This window comes from Magnolia sinica, chromosome 19 (assembly GCF_029962835.1).
Source record: "Magnolia sinica isolate HGM2019 chromosome 19, MsV1, whole genome shotgun sequence".
NCBI lineage: Eukaryota > Viridiplantae > Streptophyta > Magnoliopsida > Magnoliales > Magnoliaceae > Magnolia > Magnolia sinica.
In genome coordinates this window covers 24,167,522-24,179,850 of record NC_080591.1, presented here as the reverse complement: position 1 = coordinate 24,179,850, position 12,329 = coordinate 24,167,522, and the positions used below count along the sequence as shown (strand labels likewise).

At 41.9% G+C, this 12,329-nt stretch overlaps 1 protein-coding gene across 2 annotated transcripts; it reads left to right on the top strand.

Annotated features, from left to right (window-relative positions):
* Positions 1-3,762: 3,762 nt before the first annotated feature.
* On the top strand, positions 3,763-7,347 carry LOC131234722 (uncharacterized). 2 transcript variants are annotated; one of them, XM_058231658.1, is made up of 7 exons: positions 3,763-4,663; positions 5,475-5,558; positions 5,644-5,726; positions 6,519-6,584; positions 6,678-6,770; positions 6,882-6,929; positions 6,995-7,347. In XM_058231658.1, exons 1-5 carry the CDS (start codon positions 4,477-4,479, stop codon positions 6,702-6,704), a joined length of 447 nt encoding a protein of 148 aa, XP_058087641.1. In that variant the 5' UTR covers positions 3,763-4,476; the 3' UTR covers positions 6,705-6,770; positions 6,882-6,929; positions 6,995-7,347. The 2 variants fall into 2 exon arrangements, with proteins under 2 accessions (XP_058087641.1, XP_058087642.1); XM_058231659.1 differs by lacking the exons at positions 3,763-4,663; positions 6,519-6,584 and having other exon boundaries at positions 5,151-5,558.
* Positions 7,348-12,329: the final 4,982 nt, after the last annotated feature.

The following is a 12,329-nucleotide window of genomic DNA, read 5'->3' as shown; positions in this document are numbered from 1 at the left end:
CCACATCATACCCGCTCACATCAGCATCCGCCCACGTGCGCCCGCCCACATGTGCAACAGTGACGGGGTGTCATAATATCAAGTCAGTCCTCATATCAAGTCCACATATCAGTACTGTTCCTCTCTAGGGAATCACCGGGGTCTATTACACTCCACACTGACTGCCACCTCCCTAGCCGCACAGCCCAGTGAGTGGAAGAGACCACACTATCCGCCTGACTAGTCTGCCAATACATACCCGAGTCGTCGATAGCGGACCCATTTGAGAGTTGGTCAAACTCAGCCTAGCTTATGGCCCCCTCACTCGGGCGGATAAGGCCACACCCCCTCCCAACCGACCACGACACAGTGGGAGATGCGGTCTACTGGTATTCAGCACTCGAGCGCTCATGTTCCACTAGGTCTAGACGTTGGGGCGTCTCCTGGCCTTGGAGGTTCATGGACTTTCACCCAAGAACATCTTAAGTGCCCACAGTGCTAGAATCAAGTATTTTCGGTGTCTCATCTGATTATCCATGATGTGCCTGTGGAGGCCACAACCCCGATGTCGCTAGGGCATACAATGATCATGTCACACATATGCGAGATGCATGAGTCACACCATCCAGTCATGCAGTAATCCTGCGCGTATCGCGCGCTCATGTGGGTAACTCCTATCAGTGAGTCCCATGAATAGTCTGCCTAATTGCATATGCTATGATCAGTCACTACTCATATCATGCATACATATGATACGTATGGGCATGAATCATGGAGTTACACGAAACATGTTATAAGGTGATGACTTATCCTCACAACGAAGATGGGCCTAGACGGCCTACACACAACAAGTATGGGCATATCAATGAGCCCTAGGGAGAGTTATAATGTGGACATTTAAACAACATTATTCTTACAATGTGGACGTCAAACCATCATTGCTCCCAAGGCACGACCTTCCATGAACATCATTACATAAACCATTGTGGAATTACACATCGCAATAGACCTTATATACATCCCATTGGGCCTCGATCCATGGGCTTCAAATACATCAAATGGGCCGCATCACATGGGCCTTATATATATTAAGGTGGGCCTTAATAACGGGCCTTATACACATTAAGGCGGGCCTCAACAACGGGCCCCATATATATTAAGGTGGGCCTCAACAATGGGCCACAAATAAATCATGATGGGTCTCCTCAAATGGGCCTTATATATATATATATATATATATATATATATATATATATATATATATATATATATATATATCAAGGTGGGCCTCATACATACCCAAAGAGAGTCATATTGAAGGATCATTTGGACCATACCATAAATAGTAGTGGAGATAATAATTCTCACTGTTAAACAAATTACAGGGCCCACTGCCAAGTTTATTTTCCACCCAATCTAATCATAAGGTCTTAAAGACCTGGATTAAGAGGAAAACAAATATTATAATGGTCCAAACTTGGTAGCCCAAGGGTTTAATGGTGGACATTCAAACTCACCGTTTTCTATAATGTGGTCCACCTAATCCTAGATCTGTCTTATTTCTAATCTCAAGCTTTAAGATGAGCTTTCAAAATAGTTGGACGGCTTGGATGCAACACATGCATCATGGTGGGTCCCATAGGTGGACGGCGTGGATGAAGCAGGTGGGACCCATAGAACTTGGTGACGCCACTACAGCAGCAGCTATGCAGCTGGAGTGAGATACACCAGTCATCCCACTCACACACGTGGGGACGGTGTGGGATAAACACAACATCAGTGGGTCCCACGTGGGGCCCACCATAATGTTTATCTGCCATCTAGTCTGTTGATAAAGTCACACGGACTTGGATGAAAAGGAAAAACAAATTTCATAATGATCTTCTGTGACACCCAAAAGGGTTTCAATGGCAGGCGTTCAATCCCACTGTTTCTTGCTATGTGGGCCACCTAAGTTTCACATACGGCTGATTTTTGGGGTGGCCCACAGCTAGAAGGGACCCGACAAATGCATGGTATTGATGATCAACACACATCATGGTGGGGCCCACGGCTGGGACCCACGGTCCCTGCCTCTCACATTTCAGCGCAGCAGGACGCTGTTGCACGTCCTCTCGATGGCAGCAGCAGCACCTGCTGCTTCATTTATATATGTTTTTTAAAAATTGTTTTTCTGTGATTTTTCACAGGTGGGGCCTGCACCAGAAGAATCCACCCCATCCATTGGATTTCACAGTTCATAACAGATTCATCAAGCCCAATATTGAGCATGTTTTGGTGTATAGAAACATCGGAGTGGGTTTCAACGGTAGAAAATACTGTTTTTCTAAGAAATGACCCGCCAGATAATCAGATTGGCTCCATTTTTCGGCTCAACGCCTAAAATGAGCTGAGGAATGGAATGGATGGCACGGATTGAATTCATACATCAAGGTGGGGCGTACATGAGCAGCCCACCCCAAAGCTTTGAATCAATCTGATTGATATATATATATATATATATATATTTATTTATTTATATATATTTTATATATATATATATATATATATATATATATATATATATTTATTTATTTATGTCAGTACACCCCACCATCTGCTCACACTTTGCTGTGTGGCAACGTCTAGCGTCCTTGGACACTGGATGATTTTCATACAACACCTTTTAAGGTGGGCCCCACCTACAGACGTGATGTCCAGGTGGGCCACCAAATAGCTGGATGGTGTGGATAAGACATACATCAAGGTGGGGTCCATTCGGATAGGCCACGTAGCCACATCATCACACAAAATAATGAAAAAGAGAGGGGGAGATAGAGAGGAGGAGACATGTGTGATGGAGGGACCCCGACACTATGGGCCCTTCGTTCTATTCATTACAACAAACATTAAGTGGGTCCCATTACATATGGGCCCACCGATCAAAATTAACGGTGGAGATCCTTTTTCCACTAAAATGCAAGGTCTAGATGACCCTATCCATGTATGGAAAATAAACATCATGATGGGGTTCCATGGAGAATGGCCCCATCATGGAATGATTATGAGAATTAAAATGGGCCATCGGCCACATCTAGGGTTCAAAGTGAGATCCATACCATCAATCGACAGGCCTCACTTGGCCCATTATCAAAAATGAAATCTAGACCTATAGAAATACCCACCGTTTGATCTTCTTGGTCCAATGGAACGTCGATTTCCTTGTGTCTCACTTTGATGGAAGATGATGAGAAATGAATGGCTAGGATGAAGGATTTTAGGATGGAAAGTGGGCCACACACATCTCACTTTCTCTCTTGGAAATGCTTGGACGTTCACCACATTGGTGTAGCTTGGAAAGTGTGAAGAGAAAGAGAGAGAGTAGGGGTGGTTGTAAGAGAGTTGATAGTTGTACTTGACATGTATGGTGTGTAAGAGAGAGAGTGAGAGAGAGTTGACTTTGGGGTTACTCTTGTACTTGATATGAGGTGGTTGATTAATGGGATATGTTGTAGAGATTCTCTTGGGATTGCAAACACGCGGTATTTTCTCGAACTGAATGCGGGCTCACATCTCCTGGCCTGGGTATTGCCTCGGTGGGTAAGACGCGACGTCGGAACCGTGACGACGGCGCGGTCATTAGGGTACAAGTCTCGGGTCGAGTCGACTTTGAAATACGGGAGGCGACTCAAGGTTGTACGCAAATAAAGTCTACGTGTCGCGGGTCGCCAGAATTCGACCGGGAGGACCGCGGAAGCCTATGGAATAGTACGGGTTAGGATATGGGCCTTACATTTCTTTTTAAATGCACTCTTGGATCTCTACTGACTTTGCTTACTCTCACAAGCAAGCTTCCAACCATCATAAGAAATTAGAGGTATCTTTATTTCATGCCTTTGGGCACATGATTGAATTAGAGGTATCTTTGTTTCATGCCTTTCAATGCATGATTGAATTAGAAGAATCTTTGTTTCATGCCTTTGCAATTTGAGTTCTTTGCCTTATTAGGTTGTCTTTAATTTTATTTTATTATTTTTAATTTTATGCATGACTTAGTTTTTGAGAACCGCATGCCAATTGAATTGGATCGTAGCTAAACCTTGGCTCAAGTAATGTTAGGGTGAAGCATAGGCTAGGCTTCTTGTAGTGAATATCTTGTAGCTATATAACTTATATTTGCATTGGTGAGAAACAATTCGTGGACTTGCAGATCTTGGGCATGTCAACCGTTTATTGATTACAATATTTGATAGTTTGAATCGGAAATGCCAGAAGGAACTCGAGACAATTGGGAGGCAATATCCATTTAAATCTTTGAAGCTCAATTTTCTTTGCCATTATGAGTTTCGAAATGTTGAATTTGGTCTATATGCTCACTGTCTCCATTGATCATTTTCTGTTTGCCTTTGTTATAACTTGTATATGTCTGTTAATTGAATCGTATTGGCATCTGATTTTTACACACCTCACTCTTGAATCTGAACATTTGGACATCTTTTATTTTCCCCATATGGATGTATGGCGTGGAAGGATAAAACACATGCATCGATGTGGGCCCACAGATGTGGGATCTTTACTCTGACAAAATGTCCTTTGGTTTCTCCAGTCTTGCTTTCCAATGTTGGTGTAATTTCAGATTGGATGTCTTTGCTCTTACCTTTGGCTATGGAAAGAGGAGTTTGCGTAATTACCAATATAAGTGCAAGTAAGAATTTTTTACCATTCACTGAGCTTGCAACATTTCAATTACATGATATTGATGAATAGTTGTTTGTTATTAACATGTCTGGATCTTTTTCTTGGAAGTGGATCTACATGTTGCATAGGTAGCAGTCCTAAATATTTTTTGTTTATAGTCTGAATTTGGTTTTTTGTCTAATTAGCTAGCAATCAAAGGCCTCAAATGTATTTTTTTTTTAAATAACTTGTTAGTAAAGAAGTAATTTGATTTGGATTTTTGCTTCTTCTTCTTCTTCTTCTTTTTGGTTTTTGGATTGTTGCAAAAGAAGGTTGCAAAATAGAGGTTTATTTTTATTTTTTTAATTTTTATTTTCAAGTGGTTTGATTTGGGTTTTCTCTAAAACAGAGGCCCTTTGTCTATTTTATCAGTTAAATGATTGTTAGGCCATGCTATATCCATGATAGGTCTGCAATTTAACCACTATGCATAAGACTATGCAGTTCATGAAACAGTCATGTTTTCCATGCCAACCTGTAATTTGTAAAACGGACCTGCTATCTGGTGGAACACATGTATACATCAAATGTGCTATGAATCAAGTTTTCTTAACTATCTATTCTTGTCTACACATGAGGAACACATGATTAGCCCATAGACCCGAGTTTTGGGCTAGCACATCTAAATTGTGGCTCCACTTGATGAACAGTCGGGATCTCCATCATGTGTGGATCAAGAGTCCCATTGGAAAATTTTGAAAAAAAGAAGAAAAAAAAGAAAAACTTAGCCAAGTAAGTAAGAAGTTGTAATTAATTAATTAATTAATTTTTTTCTACAGGTTTTTTTCATCCTACCAGGAAGTGTCTTAAGCTTGATCATGTCCAAGCCCCATGGATTTCATTTTTTTCTACAGTTTATCTTGGTAGGCTTGAATTCCTGTGAGTTTTCTTCAATTATTCTAACCAGAATCTTGTTTTCTCCTAACACATTTTTTTTTTTTTAGGTAGTTATGATATGGAAGACAACCGTAAGAGCTTACGACGTAGCTACTCTCAAGTATTGGGGACTAGCAACTCATATCAACTTCCTGGTATGTTTGGGTGGTGATTAGATCTGAAAATTTGAGATTTTGATTCATTTGTTTCATGGCATTCGGCTTTGGAATTGGGATGGTACAATTGGATAACTATTACAAAGAACTTGAGGAATGAAGAACATAAGTCCTTTAGTAGACATCATATGACCCCTAAGTAGATTAAAATCTCAATTTTCCATACACTAGCCAATGTGGAGTGGATAAGTTTTTATAGAAAATAGCTTGGTAAAAGCCAAGCCAAAAAAGCCCTTATAGGACCGTAAAGGCCATTACGTAAAAGTAATAGTGGCAACCGCTACACGTTACATGGTTGTAATGGCCATTATAAAAAAATGACCCGTAATTGCCATTACGGTGCCCATAATGGCCTGTTACACCCCTTGTAAAGGCCATAATTGTCTTTTATTGGGTAGATACAGTTTTTTTTTTCAAAAAAAAAAAAAGAAGAAAAGAAACTAGAAAGGTTGTTACGGCCTGTATCGTAAACATAACGGTGGTGGCCATTACAGCCACCGTCGGAATTCCTTGAATCTAAGGCCTTGCCCAAGAGCACTTTGCTTTGAAAAGGCGGAGGCATTGTTTGGTAAAATCAAAAGTCTTGAGGAACTTTGCAGCCTAATAGATTGAAGAAGTAAAAGGGAAAATATTCGAGCTACACTCTATATGGATAATATTATGCATTCTTCCAGTCATTTTTGGTTTCTATGTAGCAACTCTTTGTACTGTTTACCAGACCTTATTTCCATTTTATTTGAGCAAAGTATGTATATTTACCTTATGTGGCAGTTATTGGCTGGTATGCATTCACTGAATGCCGTCTTTCTCCTTGGAGATACTGCTTTGAATAGCTTGGTAAGCTAGCATTTGTTTTTTGTTGGCGAGCATTACCCAACTGCTGATTCGACTGCTCATTGACTTGGCCATTTGGATTTTCTTTTGTTTCAGAGGTTCCCATGGTTCTGGATCTCCTAACTTTGTTTTGTAGACATCTATATATGTCGTTTTCAAATGGGTCATCCATGCTTGTGTCTCACTTTGGTAAATAGACTGACTCTCTTCTTCTTCTTCTTCTTCTTTAATTTCTTTTTGCATTTCCTCACTTGAGGATGTTTGAGCTGAAGATTTTTTACAATCCTATCTATGTTACAGGTGGCCATACCCTTTTCTTGACTTGTCATTCCCTTATGCTCCACTATGGTAAGTTATTGCCTTTATGAAATTTATATCTAATTTTTATGGATTTTTACAGCATAATTTTGCAGGAATTTTGATTTTGCCAAATAATGCCTCCATGAATTGAAATACTCGGAAGGTACTTTTCCACAGGAAGAAATACCAAAATGCCTTTATTTATTTATTTTTTCTTTGAAAAAACAATAAATATGAGAATTGTAGGGTCCACGTGGTATATGTAGACATCCAACTCCTCCAATATGGGGCACCTGAACATGATTATTGCCAAACCAGATTATTTTTTTCATTTGTTGTATATGCACTTGTTTCTTTTACTATCGAATCTGAAATTTTTATATGAATTGATCCATCAGGGCATGTACTAGCATTGGTAAGAGACGCCATTATTATTTTTCATTTTTTATATAAAGAAAAAGGCTACGACTAATAGCCGTAGCCCTAGATCTGGACACCGTAGCCATTTCTCACTTCGGCCTATGGCTACAGATATAGTAATACTTTTAGCTACAAATATTATCTGTAGCCATTTCTCACTTTGGCCTATTGTTACTACACCTATGACTACAGTAGTGCTATGGACGATAACCGTAGCCATAGGTCTTTGGTTACTGTTCTTATCCGTAGCCTTTGCCCTTTTTTAGGTAGTGGTCAGTTGATCCTTGGGAGGGGAAAGCTATCCTTGGTACAGGCCTTGTTTAGGTCTGTGTAGTTAACGCAGACTCGCCATTTCCCATTGAGCTTTTTCATTAGGATGACGTTAGAGATCCAGTCTGGATAATAGTCTTCTTCAGCGAATCAAGCTTCTAGGAGCTTTCCAACCTCCTCTCCAATGATGGTGTATCATTTCAGTTGAAAGGCTCGTCGTACATTTTTGCCGTACTGGTTGATGGTTGGGTGATACATTTAACTTATGGACTATTACTTCCGAGCTGATGCCGGGCATGTCCTGATGGGACCATGCGAAGACATCGACATGGTCTCGCAGAAGGTCCATGATGTTGTCTCACAGATTCTGGGGTAGTAATGAGCCAATGTGTACAGTACGGGTCGGATCAGACTTGCAAAGAGGGATAATTACGAGGTCTTCCAGAGGAGAGCCTCTCTCGAGCGACGCTTCCTGGGGGTTGAGGGAAGTGATGGCCATGGCACGGTGCTGCGTGTCTACTCTCAAAGCTGTGGTGTAACATTGACAAGCTTCGTACTGGTCTCCTCTGACCTGTCCGACACCATGCTCAGTTGAAAACTTCATTGTGAGGTGGTAGGTAGAAACCATTGCTAGCATGGTGTTAAGGGACGGTCGTCCAAGGATGACATTGTAGATGAAAGGACAGTCGACCATAAGAAAGTCGATCATCATCGTCGTCTGATTTTGTTCCTCTCCTGTAGTGACTGGAAGCAGGATAAATCCTTTGGAAGTGACCTTTTCTCTTGTGAATCCGAGTAGAGGGGTTTGGATAGGTCGAAGGAGGGATCTTCCAATCCCCATTTTGTCAAAGGCGACAATGAAGAGGATGTTGGCTGAGCTGCCGGTGTTTACCAAAATTCCGAATACCTTGCAGTTTGCTACAGTCATAGCGACCATTAGAGAATCGTCGTGATCTTGATGGACCCCATAAGCCTCCTCTTCGGTGAACGTTAGCTCACCAGGGATCATTTTTTGCTCTTTTGGAGGTTGGTAGGTGAGGTGGAAATGGTGTTCCGAGCTTGTAACACCCTGTACTTTTCAATACTCGGGAGTTACCATAAAGACGTAGATTAGTATAAACACAAATCTAACTAAATAGAACATTCACCTTTATTCTAACACGTAGTTGATTGTTTGGAGTAATTTCCATCCATAAACCAGGCCGTCTGATTGTGGGTTATCAAATCAGACTAGGGGTGCACATCAAATCGGTAAAACCGTGGAACCGGACCGGAACCGACCAAACGGTCCGGTTTGGTCCGGTTCTAGAGTGCACCGATTCCGGTTCTAGTTCCAAAAATTAAAGAACCGTTTAGTTCAGTTCGGTTCTGGTTTGGGGGTATGTAGAACCGAACTGAACCGTGGAACTGAACTTGGAACCGTGAGTTTACAATATGTTTTAGTTGTATATGGAGAACGTTCGACCTGCAGCAGATAATCTCCAGCAACATTACACCGAAACTATGCACATCCACCTTTACAGTGACTGTCATGTTCTTGAACCATTCAGGTGCGACGTATCCTCTGGTCCCTCTGATGTATTTGGTAGTTTGAGTCTGGTTAGTCCTGAGAAGCTTTGCTAGCCCAAAGTCAGAAATCCTAGCTGTGACGTTGTCATCAAATAATACATTTTGGGGCTTTATGTCACAATGGATGATCTGGTTCCTGCACTCCACGTGCAAGTATGTGAGCCCTCTTGCAATCCCAAATGCAATCTGTGATCTTTGGTTCCAGCTAGGCCTTGAACTGCCAAAGAGGAAGCTTTCCAAAGAGCCATTGCTCATATACTCATACACCAATAGCCGATGGGGCCCCTCATTGCAAAATCCTAACAATTGGACTAGATTCTTATGATGATTCGGCTGATTGCACTCACTTCGGTCTTGAATTCCTTCTCAGCTTCTTTCACCACTTTATCTAACCTCTTCACTACCACAAAATTTGCACGATCTGACTCTAGCAGGCCTTTATAAACAGTGCCATAGGAACCCCTCCCGAGTTCTTCCTTGAACCCATTTGTGACTTTCTCCAGCTCCATGTATGTAAAAGAGCGGAGATTTACTCCAATTGAGCTGGAATCTAGCTGGATTTCCACTAATTTTTTATGGTTTGTGAAGAAAATAATCCATAAAATCAATGATAAGAGGAAAAAATTAAGAAATGAGGAGCTACCCAAAATCGCTGATATGATGAGTATTAGGGTCCGATTATCTTTCTTTCCTTTGCTCGAGCCAGGTGAAGGAAGAGGTGGAGATGTGGAACTACCTCTTGCCATTTTGATCAGTGCCTTTCCACCAACACTAGGATTATAAAAAGCCCAGAACTGTGGAACTGATCCGGAACCGAACTGGTTTTCACGGTCCGGTTCTGGTTCGGTTCTAGGGTGCTAATGGTTCGGTTCTAGGGTGCTAATGGTCCGGTTCCGGTTCAGAAAATCTGAGAACCGTAAGGAACGGTTCGGTTTCGGTTTCACCCTAGAACCGGACCAAACCGAACCGTGTGCACCCCTAAATCAGACAGTCAAATCATAATTTCATTGAAAATTTGAAATTAAACACAAAGTTCTACTTATAATGAATCAATCTCGACAAGACTTAACATAGCACATTGTTAGGAAGGGTGAACGGTCCACTTTCAACATTAGGTCATGGATTGTCTTATCAACTGTACATTTATAAATTTGGCTCTTGATTCATAAGATCCATTGATCATTGAGTCCACAACATCCTGCATAGTGATCCGCTACGTGAATGCATTAATCAAATAATCTAGGTATTAGATCAAGCATTAAAGTCCACTTAGACAATTCTTAGGACTACTAGGACCATTGATAAACAATTTTGAGACAAACCAAACCATCCAATCATCTATGATCTCTCGGGCCAGGTCTACTATTTAGACCCATGGAGCCTCCTAGACACTATGGATCTAAGAAAATTACATCAGCGTGACTCAAATTGCCAAGTTCAATGTTCACCGGCTTCAAGATTTAGTTGGAAGTAAACACAACTGATATTTACAAACCTTAATTCCCACTAATAATCACAGTGTGGATAGCCCTTGGGCCTTTAAAACCCTTTAAAACCCTTTTGATCAGTGATGATCAAATCTAGAAGAAATCTGACCATCGGATTAGCGGGAATCATTAGTTGGCCATGAGATTACTAAGTATAGCCACTTACAATTGAAATGATTTAATCTTTCTGATCAAAGCCTTATAGGGGCTGAGTGAGTAAATAGATGGTGCTGATCAAGATGGGACCCACGTAAACAACTTAGAGAAAGATAATAGTAATAATAATAAAAATGATATTTAAAAACATTGTAAAGAGGGTATTTAATATTATAAATGTGTATATTAGGCCATCTGATCCATAATCCAGCCCCTAAATTCTAGTTAAGTAGTCTCGTAGACCCTTTGTACCGTTGATGATAAGTTTAGATGTAATTTGACCATCGGATCGAGGTATCCACAAATATGATCTGAATCAAGTCGTGGGGCCCACCTGAGCCTTGGATCTGCCTGGCTTTTTGGTTAGAGAACCTAATAAGAGCCTCTAAGGAGAATGGATGGAGTAGATTTCATCAAAACATCACTATGAGCCCCACACTTGCGTGCGTATACATCGGGTTGTGGTACACCTGCCGTGCACCGGACCTGCTAGCTCGGTCAAACCACGTTTGACCGAGGCTACTCGAAGAGGAAGGTCTCTCTCCCTCTTTCCCGCCTTGCAATTTAAACGGACGACGCTTTTTTTTTTTGTGACTTCTGTGGCCCACCATCATCATCCGTCTGTGTCATCTAAACCGTCCATCTGGTGCGGACGTGAGCTCTAACCGAACCCATGCAACTCCCGCTCGTATCCGCCCATGTGCGTGTGCAAAAACTCAGGCGAAAGGTGAGTTGCGTTCGGTTGAGAATTTTCAAAAATGGAAATTCTATCCTGCTGTTGCCAAACTGGCAATTCGGGTGCGTTATTCTCTTTCATTTGCAACCGTAGGATGTAAAGCATCTCAGCCATCTATTTGTCTAGGGTTGCTAAACAAAACCATGGCTAGTTTCGGTTCCTACCCACTGAATTTGAAAGCAGTTTCAACTGGATCAAATCTAGGCCACTCGTTATCAATCCGACAGTTCTGAGGTGTTAGGGTAAGGGAATAAAAGGAAGAGAATCAAGCAGTAGGGTATCCTCCTCCATTTTCTGGCAGCCGCACTCAAAGAGCGGCTGTTTCTTCCCAAACTCGAACCTACTGACGAAATGCATCTAGATTTTTGATCTCAAGCTTCCACGTGTATACAAACCGTCCAGAAGTAGTGAAATCAAGAAAGACCCATTGGATTTCGATCCACCATTGGAGGCCGACCTTCTTCCTCATTTGCTGTCACGCCACACTACACCGAGTCTGTTCAAGTCTGGGTTCGTTTATACTCTCTTGAGCTCCCAAACAAGAAGGAAGAAGGGGGGGGGGAGAGGAGAGAGAGAGAGAGAGAGAGAGAGAGAGTGTGTGTGTGTGTGTGTGTGTGTGGCCGGCGGCCCACCTGATTCGCTGGACCAGTGAGGGCCGCTACCATGTTGGCTGAGCTCGACTCATTGAGCTTGGGTCATGTGGAGCTTGGACTCAGTGAGCCTTGTTGAACCGAGAGAAGGGAAGAAGGAAGAAGGCAGCGGTGGTGCAAGTCGACCACTGCACTTGTGCTCGAGTCAGGCCGAGCCATG